The following is a 17,409-nucleotide window of genomic DNA, read 5'->3' on the forward strand; positions in this document are numbered from 1 at the left end:
ACTCTCCTGGTTTCCAGGTCAGCACCTTAACCACTACATCAAACTGGGTTTCTGGCCAAAGCACTTGTAGACAGAGATTTTAGTTCAAGTAAAGAAGGAGAAAAGGCAATTGATATTACTAAAGGCTAGACTATCTTCCTATAAAGCAAAAATGACAACAGCAGGTAAGAGAACACACATAGATATATAAAAACATGCAAGGTATAGAAAATATAGGTAAAAAGATTTCCCCCCCGCCTCATAGTATTAAAAGTGGAAAAAATGAAATCAAATCAGGGAACCAATCAATTGTCAGTACCAATAAAATAAATTGCTGTCACATATAGTGTATAGTTAAACCATGACATTTCTTGGACATTAGATGTGCTCATGACCACATTTTATTTATTGAGGTTAAGGCTCAGTGGTTGTATATAAATTTTCTAATCACAGGCAGCATATTTCAAATACCATTTCAAATGCTGTAAATACCAGTAGAAAAGGGCAGAGGCTCTCTTGTCCATTCTTAGAAGCTTCTGAAATGCACTTGGTTGCCTATATGCAATCCAAACGATTGGACTGAAGAAATGCTTGGCTTGAAAAACGATGACGTATAAGGGTATGCAAGTGGCACTGTGGGGTTTAGTGTCTGTGTGTGTTTGCAGGGAGGTGCTGTGCAGGAAGGGAGGGTGAGTGGATTGTGCAAGAGATGCCATGTGAATTGGGGAGATTGTGCAGGGATGCAATGTGTGTTAGGAAGGGAGTGTGGGGATGTGAAGGTAGCACAGGGAGGGTGTGAAGAGTTGCACAAATGTTAGGTAAGGAAATATTTCTGAACTGATGACCCAATGAGTTGTCTAAAACTGACTAAAACTATTTGCTGCCCCTACCCCCCTTTTTTTTCCTTTTAGGATCTTTCCAGAATTAAATAGCAATGATATGATTCTTTCAATAGTAAAAGGAATCAACCTCCCAGCTCCTCCAGGTAATCTATAAAATTTATTTATTTATTTATTTATTTATTTTGAATTTGTATACCGCCCTTCTCCCTGAGGACTCAGGGCGGTGAACAGCCCAGTAAAAACATCAAGTACAAATATTAAAATACAGTTAAAATATGCATATATAAATTTGGCCCCATTAATTAAAAACAATAAACAAAACACTTAAAAACACTTAAAAAATTAGGCCAGCCCGGCTTGCTGGAAAAGGAAGGTTTTAAGGGCACGGCGGAAGGCACCGAGGTCTTGGATTCTCCTTATCTCTGGAGGCAATTGATTCCAGAGGGTAGGTGCCCCCACAGAGAAGGCCCTCCCCCTGGGGGTCACCAGCCTGCACTGTTTGGCTGATGGCACCCCGAGGAGGCCCTCTCTGTGGGAGCGCACGGGTCGATGGGAGATTGTCGGTGGCAGCAGGCGGTCTCGAAGATAGCTAGGCCCTATGCCATGGAGCGCTTTAAAGGTGATAACCAACACCTTGAAGCGCACCCGGAAGACCACTGGGAGCCAGTGCAGCTCGCGCAGGAGCGGTGTTACATGGGAGCGCCAGGCTGCTCCCGTCACTACCCGCGCTGCTGCATTCTGGACCAGTTGGAGCCTCCGGGTGCTCCTCAAGGGGAGTCCCATGTAGAGAGCGTTGCAGTAGTCAAGGCGAGAGGTGACGAGGGCATGAGTGACTGTGCACAGGGAATCCCGATCAAGAAAGGGCCGCAACTGGCGGATCAGGCGAACCTGACAAAAGGTCCCCCTGGTTACAGCCGTCAGATGTTCCTCCAAGGACAGCTGCCTATCCAGGAGGACTCCCAGATTGCGAGCCCTCTCTGTGGGGGCCAACGACTCGCCCCCAATAGTCAGTGATGGAGTCAACTGACTATATCGGGATGCCGGGAGCCACAGCCACTCAGTCTTGGAAGGGTTGAGCCTGAGCCTGTTCCTCCCCATCCAGATCCGCACAGCCTCCAGGCACTGGGACATCACTTCAAGGGCATCGTTGGGGTGGCCTGGGGTGGAGATGTACAGCTGGGTGTCATCAGCGTACTGGTGGTATCTCACCCCAAAGCCACGGATGATCTCGCCCAGCGGCTTCACATAAATGTTGAACAGGAGGGGCGAGAGGACCGACCCCTGAGGCACTCCACATATAAGAGGCCTTGAGGTCGACCTCTGCCCACCTGCCAACACAAACTGCGACCGGTCGGAGAGAAAGGAGGAGAACCACCGTAATACGGTGCCCCCCATCCCCAACTCTTCCAGCCGGTGCAGCATGATACCATGGTCGATGGTATCAAAAGCCGCTGAGAGGTCTAACAGGACCAGAACAGAGGAACAACCCCTGTCCCGAGCCCTCCAGAGATCATCAACCAACGCGACCAATGCCGTTTCCGTGCTGTGTCCAGGCCTGAAACCCGACTGGAACGGATCTAGATAGGATGTTTCCTCCAAGAATTGTGGAAACTGTCGCGCGACCACACTCTCAACAACCTTCGCCAGGAAGCGAAGGTTGGAGACAGGACGATAGTTGGCCAATATTGCCGGATCCAGGGACGGCTTCTTGAGGAGAGGCCTCACCACCGCTTCTTTCAAGGCGGCGGGGAAGTGACCCTCACTCAACGAAGCGTTGATAACACCCTGGAGCCAGCCTCGTGTAACCTCCCGGGAGGCCAGTACCAACCAGGAGGGACACGGGTCCAGTAAACATGTGGCCGCACTAAGTCTCCCCAAAATCCTGTCCACATCATCCGGAGTCACAGCATCAAACTCCTCCCAGGTAACATTCTCAAGACTATTCCTCGTCACCCTGCCCTGATCTACCCAGTCAGAGTCCAAATCCCCCCGGATCTGAGCGATTTTGTCATACAGGTATTGTCCGAAATCCTCCGCCCTGCCTTCCAAAATGAGACTAAACTAAGTAGGGGAACCCCCCAATGCTGCCATCCTTTTTAAGGATGTTGAAATAACTGACTTCTTTCTTCATGTGTTCTGTAAAATACCCCTCTGTTGGTCCTTTTTCTGTGTTATTACTCTCTTGGCTTTCTAAGAGTGGCAGAAGCCAAAATATTCTCGCCAGTATTTATCCTCATCATTGGTACAATTATTGATTTTTGGCTGTTCCCAGTTGATTGACAAGATGGATGCTTGAAAGCATGGTTTTGTCTCTGTTGCCTTTTTTCAACAATGTGGCTGTCTTTAAGAGCTGATTTTTCATTCAGTGTATGCCCTGCCTTTGGTTCCAAAAGAAGGATCAGAAAAATAAACAGCAAAAAAGAAATAACCAAAAAGCAATAAACCTCATATGAAATGATTGGATTATCTAATTTCAGTTACCTATTCTAGTTGGTTACTGCAATAGAATATTTAGTCAAAAAGTACATAATTTTGTTGATTTCTGAACAAATCTGTTGCTGGCATCATCAAACAAAATAAGAGCCTGAAAGGGCATCCTTCAGCAATTATGTCCAATGGACTAGACTCCAGTCATGCTGATTTGAAGATTACCAAAGGCCAAGCTTCTCTTGTAGAGATCACCCTGGTGTACAAAAATATATCTGACTCTATTTCTGTTTCACACCTTAGTCTAAATTTGTTTGCCTTCAAGTGGCAGATAATCATGTTTGTGGTTTGAAATGAATGTTTGTAGCTGCTGTCATGCAAGATTGTGTTTTGTGAAGATTTATTTTTACTTTCAGATGTCTGTCAAAAAAAGTTCTTGACTATTATTTGCCATATTCCTGTTACCTTTTTTTCAGGCATATCTCCTGATGATTTGGATGCTTTTGTGCGTTTTGAGTTTCACTATCCTAATGCGGTAAGTTCCTGCTGGTTTAAAAGCTACTGTTTCATCTATATGGAAATTAGCTTATCTGAACATCCAATGAGTTCATAGATAGTACCCACGGTGCTTACCCTTTTTGAGCCTATGGAAACATTTGGAAAGGCTATCGTAGGTAACGAGTGTCAAGGTAACGATGTAGTATGTTATAGTAGGCATGATGTTGCATTAACAATCCCTTGGGAAGTGAAAGAAACTTTTAATGTTTATAATTATCTCTCTTAATATGTCTCTGCAGATGGCATTTTATGAATGATCTTGTTTGGATTGGGAAGCTAAACAGGGTCAGGCCTGATTATTATTGTGTATGGCTAGATGGGAGAAACCTAGAGAATATCTTTATCATATCAAACCTATCTAGGTTGTAGGCTAGACTGCAAAGTCAGAAGAGTATCCTGTAAGAAGACAGTGGCAAATTAATTCCATATTGCTGCCAAGAAAACCCCACGAACTCATTACTTATTAAGGTTGACATGAAGAGATGTAACACAGAGATAGAAAAAAATAGATAAAAGGATAAAACTGCCTGTGTCAGATGGTTATCAGAGCCTTGTTAATTCTCAAAGAAGCAGTGATTCTTAATTGCCTTTCACATTCCTGTGTTTTCTAGGAGGAAGCTCAGAAAGACAAGACAAGCGTGATTAAAAACTCCAACTGTCCTGGTAAATCTCTATGCATGAGTTGAAAACGGAGCAAGTGCAAATTTTATTTTTCCGGGTTTAGGTTAAAAGTGCATTGGCAGATAGTATTTGGAAACACAATAAGTTTTAACATCTTTTCTTAAAGCTGCATAATCCTTTATCATCCTCAACTGTATTTTTAATCCCCCTCCATAGAAACCCAGGTTAGATATTTGTGATTTATTTGGGTTAAAGACAGGGGTGAAATGTAAAATTTGTTACTACCGGTTCTGTGGGCGTGGCTTGGTGGGGGGGTTAATGTGACTGGGTGGGCATGGTCAACTTTTTTTAAAAAAAAACTTTTCAAAGCATTTTTTCTAATGCTTTGAAAAGCCTCTGCCAATCAGGCAACTCAGCTGGGATCGTCAGAGAGCCATTTAAAAAAATACCTCTCTGCCGATCAGGCAACTCAGCTGGGAGTTGCCAGAGACTTTTCAAAGCATTTTTTTACCACCTCTTCGGCCAAGAGGTTGCAGAAAAAAAATGCTTTGAAAAGCCTCTGATGATCCCAGCTGAGCCACACGATCATCAGAGGCTTTTTTTTTTTTTTTTTTACTTTTAAAAGCATTTTTTCTTTGGAAGAGGTTGTGGAAAAAATGCTTTTAAAAGTAAAAAAAAAAAAAGCCTCTGATGATCTTGCGGCTCAGCTGGGCATGGGGGACAGCAGGGATTTTTGCTACTGGTTCTCCGAACCACCCGCCTCCATCGCTACCGGATCGGGTGATCCAGTCCGAACCGGGAGCATTTCACCCCTGGTTAAAGAGGAAAAGTTAAAAATGACCCTCCTTCACAGATTTCATTTATTTCCTTCTTAAGGTTGTGACTTTAAAGTCTTTGACATAATGTGTTCTTGAGCAGTAACAATCCCACACTTTTAACTGGAGGAGGTGCTACAGATCAAATATCTGATAAGATTAGGAACTAGTACTGGTCTTTCTTTGATGAGATTTAATTATGACATGATTGGATAGGCAGATTCTTCATCTTCTACAGTGTGACCTGCCCCTTACCTGTCTCAGGTACCAAGACTGACTGCAAGATCTGAGAAAGAAATGAAATTGCCAGATTAGGAATCTGGCAATCACTGGGAGCATGCACGCACATATGTGTACACACAACCCCCTTCCCCAAAAAGGAAGAAAAAGACAGAAACAGGCAGTGGGAAGGGAGAGAAAGCCATAATCACTAGAGAAGTTTAATAATCTGAAATGTCCACTTGTTGAAGGAATAGAGCAGCATGTGACCAGAATGCTGATAGTTCACACCCTAGAGAGATAGTAAGGTTTTGTGGACTATATCCTCAGACATGTTTTTGATGAGCTACTACAGGTCCTTCAGTTTGCTGTTGGCTTCAGAACATATTAGTTCCTTTCTCTGAAGCTGTTGTTACCTGGCAAAACTTTCTGCAGATATAGTTGTTTGCTGGCTGAAAGTTAAAAAAGATGTGATCAATTGAAATTTGAAGACAAAGGAGAGGGTTGTTGGTTATGAGCAATTCACGAAAGGCTGTTGGAACATTATTACTGGCATGGACTTGCGAGGATTGCAACACAATCTTCTTTCTTGATAGACAAGGCTAAAAGCCAGAAAGCATAATTTTTTTGGGGAGAAACTGGAACAGAAGGGGATATAGTTGTCAAACTTTGTCTTCATTTCTTGGAATTTGCTGACTGTTACCTTTGGGAATGTATTTCCTGCAAAGGAACAACTAAAAAATATTCCGTGACTAAGTCTTCTTCTTGCCTTTCTGTCAGTTCCTGCCCCCAGTTCAGCATATTAGAATTCAGATTTCTTAAAAAGTTTGAGGTCAGTTTATTTGAAGGATCATTTCCTCCCATATTCAATTTACCTCTGTGAATTTATCTAGAGAACAGTGGGTGCTTTTAATGCCTAAGCCCCAGATATAATTGCCTTCCTCAAAAAGAGACTCAACTGGTGTTTTTATATCAAACAAATGCTTCTCTGTTTTCTCAAGTTTTTAACTTTTCCATTTTAAACATGTGCTGATTCTTTTTAGAACCTTATACATGTATTGCTAATTTTACTTTGATTTTATTCTGTGGCTGTTTTAATTTGTTTTAAATTAACTTATAAAAGCCTACAGGCAGTGACAACTTTAGAAGACCCACCCAACTATCTGTATGCTAATTTTATAATTCCCCAGAAATTTTCATCAAGTTACATTAAAGAACAAACTAGGACTACTACTTTTCCTGCCCCTTACTTTTGGATAATGTAGTCTGTTGAAGAATTCCCAAGTAGAGGTTAGGCATCTGCCTCACAAACTAACACAACTGCGTTCATTTGAGTCATTGATTTACATATGTTCAGGGCCTTTGGGGGGGGGGAAGGAAGAGAAAAAAAAAACATTTGAATTGAGGTCTGTAATGATTTCAGCCTACCAAGTAATGCAAGCATGACTCCTCCCCATAGGCTTGTTATAGACCTTGCTAAGGTTGCTATAGACTTGCATCTCAACCCAGCTAACCTTTAGGTTTGCCATTTTCCTTTGGCAGAGTTCCAAGAGAAGTTCAAACTGTACATTAATCGGAGCCATCGGGGATTCAAGAGAGCCATTCAGTCCAAAGGCATCAAGTTTGAAGTTGTTCATAAAGGGTAAGCAAGATGCGTCTCAATGCCAATAGACAGCTTTGAAATCAGAAGTCTGCTATGGTAGTAACTTCTCCAATTAACAGACTTTATTCAAAGGTAGAAGCTTTTGTGATGAAGTCAGCTACATGTCATAAAAGCTTATGCCTTTTAATAAAATCTGGGAAATTATGTGCTTGGTGTTGTTTGGGTTTCACAGGTGGGAGGTGTTAGTACCACTTTATAAGGCCTCGATAAGACCACACCTAGAATACTGCATCCAGTTTTGGTCAACATATAAAAAAGATGTTGAGACTCTGGAAAGGGGGCAGAGAAGAGCAACAAAGAAAGTCTGGGGTGGCATGATAGATATTTGAGGGGCTGCCACAAAGAAGAGGGGTTTAATTTATTTTCCAAAGCACCAGAAAGCAAGACAAGAAACAATAGATGGAAACAACCAAGGAGAGAAGCAACCTAGAACTAAGGAGAAATTTCCTGACAGTGAGAACAATCAATCAGTGGAACAGCTTGCCTTCATAAGTTGTGGGTGCTCCAACACTGGAGACTTTTGAGAAGAGACTGGGCAGCCATTTGTCTGAAATTGTACTGGTATATAGTCTCCTGCTTGAGCAGGGGATTGGACTAGAAGATTCTCCAATTCGGATGTTCTATGTTAGCAGAGCTGCTTTAAATGCCAATTGGTATCTGTGAGCAGAAAATGGCTGCTGTGTAAAGGCACATCTAAGGTCATAAGCTTAATTAGATTTTACATCAAAACCTCAAAATCTGTTGAGAGGATGGTTATACGTCTTCAAATCAATATTGACTCCTGGTTACTACCTGGACTAGTCCCTGGAATTTTCTTGGTAACAATTTTGGAAGTGCTTTGCCCTTGCCTCCTTCCCGTGGCTGAGAAAGAGAGACTGACCCAAAGTCACCCGGCTGGCTTTGTACCACAGGCAGGACTAGAACTCTTGGTCTCACAATTTTTAGCCTGGTGCCTTAACCACTACACCAAACTGGCTGTACTCCAGGAAGTAACTCTTCTAAAAGATACAAAGTCTGGATTAGGGCTTTGAGTGGTGTGTAGATTTGACTGTGCAGATTTGACTGTTGAATCATTTAAAAAAACCACATCATTAAAATAACTCATAACCAATAAGGCAGGGTTATTTTGGAGAGGTTCTGTGGTATTTATCTTTCTGAAATGGAATGGAGGCTGGAATTAATTACTGCTATCTCTCTATAGGGGGCTGTTCAAAAATGACCGTGTGGTGGGAACAGCTCAACTGAAGTTGGAAGCACTGGAGACCAAGTGTGAGCTTCGGGAGATTTTGGAAGTAAGTCTTCTCTTTTTGTGAAATGTTGAGAGTCAGTATCCATGAAAATCTGGGCCCTGTGGCCAGACTAGGTAGAATAGATTGGGCAAGCTGCTTTTGCTTGGCCTCTCAGTTTCTATGCAAGACTTGCTAAAAAGATTAGTATTTTTTTATACAATACATAATTAAACTTTGGGATTTGCTCTCATAAGATGTGGTGCTAGCTTCGAAAAAGGGTTGGATTAATTCACAGAAGTCATGGGAATCAGTGGCTGTTAGCCTTGCTGGCAGCCTGACTGTCTATGAAGCCATTTTCTGGGAAACTGGTAGAACTCCTTGTGCAGTTGGTTGGCCGCTATGAGAACAGACTGCTGGATTAGATGGGTTGGAGGTCTGATCCGACAGGATAGTGTTTATGTTTTTATGCTGCTTTTTTAACTTTTGACATAAGCATAGTTCTTTAGCCTTCTGTGCTAAAGATCAAGGTCTTTTTACTGTCAATTGTTTATTGTCTACTTTCTGTTAAAACTTTTAAAAACTGAATTGATTAAATTCGTTATTTGCATTCTATCTTGGTGTACCTTTAGGTTATTTTATTTCAGCTTCCAGGGAAGAAGCTGTTTTAACCTGTTTGAGGCAAAAACTAGGCCCCTATGTCATTGTGAAAGCTGATATGTTTAAAATAACTCCCTATCTTCACTATGCCTAAAGTTTCTCTGGGCTTCCAACTTTTGTTACTTGATTTAATTTTGTGTAGCAGACAGAGGATATATAATTGTAGGTATCTAATGGGTTTCAGTGCCTCAAATTAGCTTCTTATGAGGAAGGGTAGTTCACTCCCTGAGTGCCATCATGGTGTGCAGAAGAGTGAATAAGGTTTTAAATTAGGACATGTGAAAGCTAGTTCTAGTTCACCTACAGCCATGGATACTTCCTGATTGACTTTAGGCCAGTCCTTGTCTTCCAGTTAAGCTTATTTTACTGCAAAGGGTTGTTGTGGGAATAACATGAAGAAAGTTTCCAAGTGAGTCTCCTTGAACTCCTGGAGAAAAATGGGATAGTATAAAAAAGAAATGGTGTCCTGATAGCAAGTGTTTTCTCATCTGTGATGAATATGATAATTCATTCCTTAACTGGGCTTGGGAGAATATGCTGAATGGTTTTAAGATGCAAGTTTAAATAATGTGGATTCACTCAGGCTCTGATTTCATATGGAAGTGATTAAATGTATCTCAGAGCCTCACAGCTTCATTTGAAGAAGCCATCATATTTGTCAATCACCAATCTTTCCCTGTTCCCCTTTCTAGCTTTTGGATGGTCGACGACCCACAGGAGGCAGGTTAGAAGTGATTGTCCGCCTCAGAGAACCGTTGACATCTCAGCAGCTGGAGACCACAACGGAGAAGTGGCTGGTCATTGATCCTCTCACTGGGCCCCCAGTAAGAGCTGAACCACTCTGTGCATTCTAGCACTAGGCTTTTTTCAGTGACAGCAAAGCCTCCATGTATGGCTTTGCATAGAATTCCAGTTTGGTCTGAGCTTTTTTGTAGCTGGGATTCCTGTCTGTGCAAAGTCTGATTATAATGTTCCCTTCAGTCAGTACAATTCCATTTTCCAGCTGCACATCCGGAGGCCAAATCTCGGGCCATGACTTCAGAAAGAGATGTGGGTTCAAAGCTTCACATTCAGAGGGCCCCGCTTGGCTTTGAGACTTCAAGGCCTACAGCCTTTATTGCTCTTATGGGGCTGGTTTCCTTATACTCAGGGACAGCTTGTGGGATGTGAAGGGTCAGATTGCATCCAATCCTGTGCATTCTAGAAATATAAGGAAAAAAATTGCACCAAGGTATCCTAAACTCTGTAGTGTGCACAGATCTGGCAGATACGTGTGAGTTGATTTGCGTAAATTATTTTGCAACAGTTAATTACTTTGCATATTGTATTTCAATTTTGCAAGAATTTGATGTGCTAATAGATATCCAAGAGGGCATTGAAGCTCTGTCTTCTGCCTCTGATGCTTGTCCCTTGAGATTTCACCAGACCTTACTTCACACTATTTCATCTCTAGCTTCACAACCCATCAGAACCATAAACTTACTCCTTCATCTTTCAAATGAAAATTGAAATAATAGGAACCATGCCCAGAACCACATATTCTATCTTTATCTGTGCTGCCATAGAATCTTTAATATATACAGTAGTTGCCAAAATTGTGGAAACCTTTTGGAAAAAGTGTATTTTCTAAAACTAGCTAATAACACCACTTTTTTTTTTGGAGTAGTACCATAAAATTATATATCAATGGAAAGATAATTTAATCAAGAATGTAATGCAATAACTTTTATGAAGGATTTGCTATTAGAATAGCAGTTACAGTATAAAGAAAAGTGAAACATGTAGAAAAAACAAGATATACAAGAATTATCACCATGTCAGTTAATAGTTGGGTAACCTTTAGCATGAATTATGGCCTTACAACTTCTTCCCATGGAGTGAACCAAGTCTTTTAGTTCTGCAGCTGTTATAATGTGAAACCAAGATTGAATGATTGCTTCTATTAACTGGGTTTTATTGCTGGGTCGCTTCTGACTAACAAGTTTCTTTAGTCGGCTTCATAGATTTTCGATTGGGTTAAGGTCTGGGCTATTCCCAGGCTATTCCAGCAGTGGAATGTGATTATCTTGAAACTCCCAAAAAAAGTGGTGTTATTAGCCATCAAACCTCAAAAATACACTTTTCCGAAAAGGTTTCCACAATTTTGGCCACTACTGTATATAATTATTTACAGTTTACGCTAATGGTTTATGTCATCCTGAGACATCTGAATGAAAATGACCATTTTTGCAGAAGAAGTTAATAGACTCTCTTTTCTTCACGTAGGCTGCCTTTCCCAAACCTAAGCCAGCAGTAGCTCCTGTGAAAGATACAGGCACTAGGTAGGTATGTTCTCTGACTATGCTGAAGTCTTCAGGATTTGAATTCTACACACAGTGCCTGTGGGGATGTCTTCTGTCCTTTCAGCTATAACTTAAAACATACTATATTATGCCTGCCTGTTGAGTAGTGATTGCACAAAGGATAAAATGAGAATTGCCTGGTTCAGGTTGGATACTGCTATCAAATGTCTCAAGGTGCCATCTTTTGGGGGTTTGTAATTGCATTTCTGAGCCATTGGCATCCTTCACCATGTAATGTCTGCTCTATAACCACATACATATGCATACACGCATACAAACATAATCATTCTTGCATGTGTGTACCCTCTTCTATGTAAATAATAATAGATGAGAATAAATAATCACAGGTAGTTCTCGATTCATTTGTGACCGGAATCTCGGTCATTGAGCAAAGCAGTCATTAAGATATCACATGCTTCGCTCAACAACAGGACTTCCAATTGCAATCTCGTTGGTCATTAAGTGGCTGCAGTGTCAGGCAAGGAGCATGGAGTTCCTCAGGAGGAGTTGGGGAGACCCTAGGAGACTCCGCTCAGGAACTTTAAAATCCTTCCTGCTGAAATCCAAAAAGGATCTTCAGCCCTTAAGCAAAGAAACATATGTTTGCAGCCTGCACTGGACCTCCCTCACCTGTCTGAGACACCCCACCCCACCCTCCTTACCTTACTGTGCTGCCTCTCTGCTCGGCTTTCATCTCCATCTCATCTCTGGGGGCAGGGTGAAAGAGCAGCCTGTAGAGGGAGTTCAGTTCCCCTTCCATGCGCAGAAGGGAACTCCTTCGGCAAGGTGCAGGAAAGGAGCTCAAATATTCAGGATTTGAGCTCCATTTCTACACTCCACAAAGGAGTATTTTGTTCCTCTCTGGGTAAGAGAAAAATGTTAAGCAGGCATTTTTAAGCAGTCTTTAAGAGGAGAGATACATGTTGAATAACTAAATCAGAGTCCACCTGGGATATTTTGATGCCTGCGGTAGAAAATCCAAAGAGAATATTTTTTTTCCCCCATAGAAGAGATTGGGAGATTGCTCAGACAATTTTCTTTCTGTGAAGCCGGCATAATTTTCCTCTGAAAGTATGTTTTCTCCAAAAGTAGTGGTAATGGCCTTTGGTTTCTGTTTTATAGGCCTTGTAACTGTGTTTCTGTGATTGGCCAATTTTGAGGTTATGCTGTGTTTGTTTTTCCCTCCAGCAAGCCGGCCTGTTCTCTGCAAAGCTTCAGCATATTAACTTTGGACAAGGAGAGGCTGGAGAAGAAGGTCAGTGAAGTGGATCTCTCTGTATGTGTGTGCATGTGCACAGACGCACGCAGGGAGGGGATGAGGCAGTCACATTGCACAACCTCAGTATACACTGTGCTTTGCTTTGCTTTAATTTAATTTACACCAAAAGGCAGGCCCCCAATTTTCTGCCCTTCAGATTAAATCATTTCTCGGAAGTGAGGGAGGAAGAAAGGAAGATGCATGTGTGCCTGCATACATACATAATTACACAACAAGGGAGTGTCTTTTCAGTTGACTTTATCTTTTTATAAACATTTTATCTTTTCATAAGCATAGGTATTATAATATTTGTTCCACAAAATTCAGTAAATGAGAAATGAATAGCCCTAATATTACCAAACATTTCCCTGTTTTTCTTTTGTTCTTCTTGCATGTGAGTTTGATCACATAAGCAGTTTAAATTTCCAATATTTAGTAATTATTCACTTTGTACAATGTAAACTAAATTTTGACAGGGCGAGAGACAGATAGGTGATAAGAAGTAAGAAACATGCAACAAATGCTGTATAGGTTAGGAAAATTCTGTGGTTTTGGTTCTCACCATCTTTTTTCATCATTCCAGAAAAATAAAGGTCATGAGAATTTTCCATAGTAGAATTGCAAACCAAATATTGATTGCACTGCATATCTACACACACTCTACACATAATCAGAACCCTGGTTCTTGTATAGCACGGCACTGAGAATAGCATTGGTCACAGCTGGAGAGAGAGAGGGATGGATGGATATTTTACGTTCTGCCCATTTTTGCTGTGGGTTATTTTTGTTTTCTGGTCCTGCTGCTTCATAATCTATGTTTTGTTTTATTTTCAAAGTAAGAAAAATATAACTAGATTTTAGATTTGATTTATGAAACATATCTAACCTTCCTAAGGTCTTATTTTGAGAAAAAAAAACTTGTGCCAAACTAAAAGAGACAGTAGGAGATTCAAGTGATTGTTCAAGGCCTCTGATGCTCAGTGTCTGTAAGTCTCCCCCTTGGCACCTGTTCAAGAGAGTTCAGAAATGCTCTGAGGTTGGAAAAGAAGACGTTTCTGGGGGCTGATTACTCAACCTGTTTGGCAATTAACTTGCTAGAATTTGATCCTAGAATGTCTCTTATTGTATATTGTGCACTCTCCAATGATTTTGTTAAGGATTTACAAACACCTCACTTTTGTTAACAGATAGTGACATACAATCAAGCTGGTCAGCCTCCACCCAGTGACCTGGTAGAGCAGCATCAAAGCATCATTCAGAAGATCAACTGGCAAAAATCCCAGCTACAGCATGGAGGACCTGCAATCATGAAAGGTATTTTGATAGGAAGGCTCAGCTATGAAACCTGTCTTTCTCCTCCGAACTGACCTTGGTACACCAATCAGCCCTAAGGTATCCAAGCGACGGTTCCTGACCATGTTTGATCTTCATTCTACAGAATATCTGACTCGATTGGAGCAGTACCTCCAATGGTACACAGAGGCAGCAAGGCGCCTTGGAAATGACGGGAAACGGGTAGGGAGTGATTGTATAGAATGGTGGTAGGGCGAGGGGAAAAGACTCATTTTCAAACCCCTGAACTTGGTTTTCAGTGGAGGACCATTTATTTAAAAGAACACGGAATCTGTGTCAATACTAGGGCAGTATCTGAACACAGGCCTCAGCTACAATGCTATCTCCTCTATTGTTTGGCAGGAGGCAGCTAAGGATGCTCTTTACAAGCGCAATCTGGTGGAGAGGGAGGTGAGTAGTGCCTGCAGATTCTCCTTTTCCCTGCCCAGTTGGTCAGAATAGATTGAGACATCTTGTGTCATGGGTTCCCCTTTGGGGAGTCCCTTCTTTCTTATGGGCGGGAAGAAATGGTTTTCCTGAAGGATTTTAAGTTGTACAATTTAACTGAGTACTTGTACTACTGAAAGTGTTCTACAAATCAGGGGTACCTAATCTTGGCAACTTTAAGACACGTGGATTTCATATCCCAGAAAGGGAAATTCTTGGAGTTGAAGTCTACATGTCTCAAAGTTGTCAATATTGGGAACCCTTGCTACATATGATAAGGCCATGTCTCCAAGTCCTCCTAAGTCAAAATGTTCTCCACTTTGGGGTGCATGGTTTTCCTGTAGCTGCGACTGGGGCAGGTTCTTTCTCCTGTCTCCATAGGCATAGGAATGCTCATTGCTGAGGTCTTCCCAGTCTAAGTGGTTATGTCACTTCAATGGCTACATTATACTAACTGCACTGGTTCCCAAGTTGAGTCCAATTTAAGAGTGCTATTTTGTACTTTTTGAGGGAGGTTATTTAAACAATTGCCAATTTCCACAGATATTTCTTAGGTGATTTTGTTATCAAATATTAGGCTGGTGGCTGCCAGGGAGACAGTCTTCACGGTGGTTCTTAAAATCTCAGTGTGTCCACCCTGGATTATTTTAATTTTTTTACTTTTTATATTTTTATGCCAGCTTTTGATCAGCCTTGGGAAAATTTGTATGTTAGTGGTCTTTATTTTTTATATATATTTTTATCCTTCCTGTACTATTTATATAAATAACTGAAGGTGGCACAAACATACCTAATATGCTTTCCACCTCCTATTTTCTCCACAACTCTGTGAGGTAGGTCGGACTGAGAGAGAATGACTGGGTCACGGTCACCCCTTACATGATAAGGTGGGACTAGAACTCAGAGTCTTCTGGTTTTGAGCTAGTGCCTTAACCACTAGACCAAACTGGGTCTTATGAGTGCCATAGATGGTTTACCTATACTTTTGTCTTTTCTTGGAAACATTGATGTGCCTGCATGTTTTTGTCTTTCAGCTGCAGAAGTTTCGGAAATGAAGCTAAGCCACTTATCTATCCAAGCAACAATGCTTTCAACCATGGTCTTTTCACTGTTACAGGTGAAGGGTAGTGGAAAGACCAAAATGCATAGGCTGTATGCTGATGGATCAGTAATGCCACAAGCTGATTCTTGATTAATTGACTTTGCAGAAAATTCTTCCTAGGCTTCACCATAAATACATTATAACCCCAATGACCTGAAGAGACAATCCACGTGACAGGTGCCTTATAGCTACATCCACCACTCCTTCCTTCCGTTTGCACTAAGCATTTTGCACATGCCACTTGAGCTCTGGTTTTTTTTTAACCTGATCTAATCTAACCCCTTCTCAGCGGTCAAGGAGACCCTTGTGTATGAAGTCTTATATGCCCAGGCCTGTGGGATTCCAGTTTTTAAAACTACCTTATATACCGGTTGAGAAAGAAGTCCCGTTCACATGGTCTTTCTCCCCTGACCAGGGTATTTAATAGTTTTAGGTGTGTAATGTAGATATCAATTGCAATGATGGAAAGATTCCAGCACATCCCAAATTAACTGAGTTGGCCCAGTTTGGAATTTGGCACTTTCAGTGTGTTTAATGAGTTTATTCCAGAAGCCATATAGTCTGCATTCATTTCCTAGATTTCCTTATAGCTACATCCATCACTCTGCTCTCTTTTGCACCAGGCACTTTGAACACTCTTTGATTTTCTGGCCCTTACTGGTGTATTCTGACAACTGAAAATTCACTTTTCTGACAACTGAAAATTCACTTTTCTGACAACTGAAAATTCACTTTTGACTCATGTAATCACTTTTCAGTGGTCAAATAGATCTAGTTGGGATTCCTTGTGTGTGCAGTCTTATATGCCAGTTGAGGGTCCTGCATATGTGGTATCCTTCTCTACTGAGAGCTAACTAGTCTGCTCCTTAAACAATCTCTAATATGGAGAAGAATGTAGCCACAAGACTCATACTTTTTGATGGGTCTGGACCTGTAACATACACTTTCTCGTTGTTTCTACCTTGTCTTGGAGGGACCAAGAGGCAAAGCATCTATGAGACTGCTAAATGAGATGGTTCCCTTCTTCAGTGTATAGAGAGTAGCAGAGCAGTCTTTCTCCTAAGGAAGGAATAACTATTCAGTTCTGGTGTACAGTTTATGGAATTCATTCATGGTACTCTTACGAAGGTTAGATTTTCTTCTCATAATATATGTAATTGTACTATTTCTGTTGAATGGGAAATGGTGTCTGATAACCTCTACTTCCTGATACATTATAGAGAGAGAGTGCGTCACTTAGCTCCCTCTTCCCCATACAAAGACAAGAGAGAAGCTACTGAAACCTGTTGGGGTGCTTCTTCTTTTTTTCTTTTTTTTTTTTTTTTGTATAATCTATTTTGACAGATGGAAATGTGATCTTTCCTAGTTCTTTTTTCTGTAAGATTTGAGTATAAGAAATTAACTCAGGATTGTTGCTGCTACTCAGGATGAAATGAGGTGATGAACTGTGGGTTGTATCCAGGTGGTCTTCCCTGCCTCCGCCTACATACCTTTTAAAACCAAATTTTAGTTTATTGTAAAGATGACAAAAGGAGAACAAATGTACTATATACCCTTTTCTTTCCTGACCCATTTTCACAATCTCATTTTTATAAAAGTGCCTGTCTCTGAAACTATTGTTCAGCCAGAGGTTTTCAGAATTAATGTTAAAAGCAAAGGCTGCAAATATGTGTTATGGCTTTATTTTATGTGTAGGATGACATAAATATATAACATTTTTAAAGGAGGGAGGGGAGAAACTTTGTTCAAAACAAAAAATCTTTAATGTACCAGTAATAAATTCTCCAAGCCTCCTTTTAATCTGGATTCTGTTTATGTGTCTGCTCAACAGTAAGATGCCATTCTTATGGAAACTTCCATTTATTTTACCACTTTAATTTCTTTTTTTCCCCATCCATCTCTGTATAAAGAGTTTAAT

General features: G+C 41.1%; 1 protein-coding gene across 2 annotated transcripts in view; it reads left to right on the forward strand.

Annotated features, from left to right (window-relative positions):
• CC2D1A (coiled-coil and C2 domain containing 1A) overlaps positions 1–17,271 on the forward strand; it is a 57,289-nt gene extending 40,018 nt beyond the window's left edge. For both annotated transcript variants that reach the window (XM_070938207.1, XM_070938206.1), the window contains exons 19-30: positions 891–964; positions 3,725–3,783; positions 4,418–4,469; positions 7,004–7,103; positions 8,326–8,416; positions 9,703–9,834; positions 11,276–11,331; positions 12,541–12,607; positions 13,798–13,924; positions 14,049–14,125; positions 14,306–14,353; positions 15,424–17,271. In XM_070938207.1, coding sequence (XP_070794308.1) covers positions 891–964; positions 3,725–3,783; positions 4,418–4,469; positions 7,004–7,103; positions 8,326–8,416; positions 9,703–9,834; positions 11,276–11,331; positions 12,541–12,607; positions 13,798–13,924; positions 14,049–14,125; positions 14,306–14,353; positions 15,424–15,444 — 904 coding nt within the window. In that variant the 3' untranslated portion in view covers positions 15,445–17,271. The remainder of the gene's footprint in view (positions 1–890; positions 965–3,724; positions 3,784–4,417; positions 4,470–7,003; positions 7,104–8,325; positions 8,417–9,702; positions 9,835–11,275; positions 11,332–12,540; positions 12,608–13,797; positions 13,925–14,048; positions 14,126–14,305; positions 14,354–15,423) is intronic.
• Positions 17,272–17,409: the final 138 nt, after the last annotated feature.

Source organism: Pituophis catenifer, unplaced genomic scaffold (assembly GCF_029215685.1).
Source record: "Pituophis catenifer annectens isolate HBS135680 unplaced genomic scaffold, rPitCat1.0.hap2 SCAF_2, whole genome shotgun sequence".
NCBI classification, from domain to species: domain Eukaryota; kingdom Metazoa; phylum Chordata; class Lepidosauria; order Squamata; family Colubridae; genus Pituophis; species Pituophis catenifer.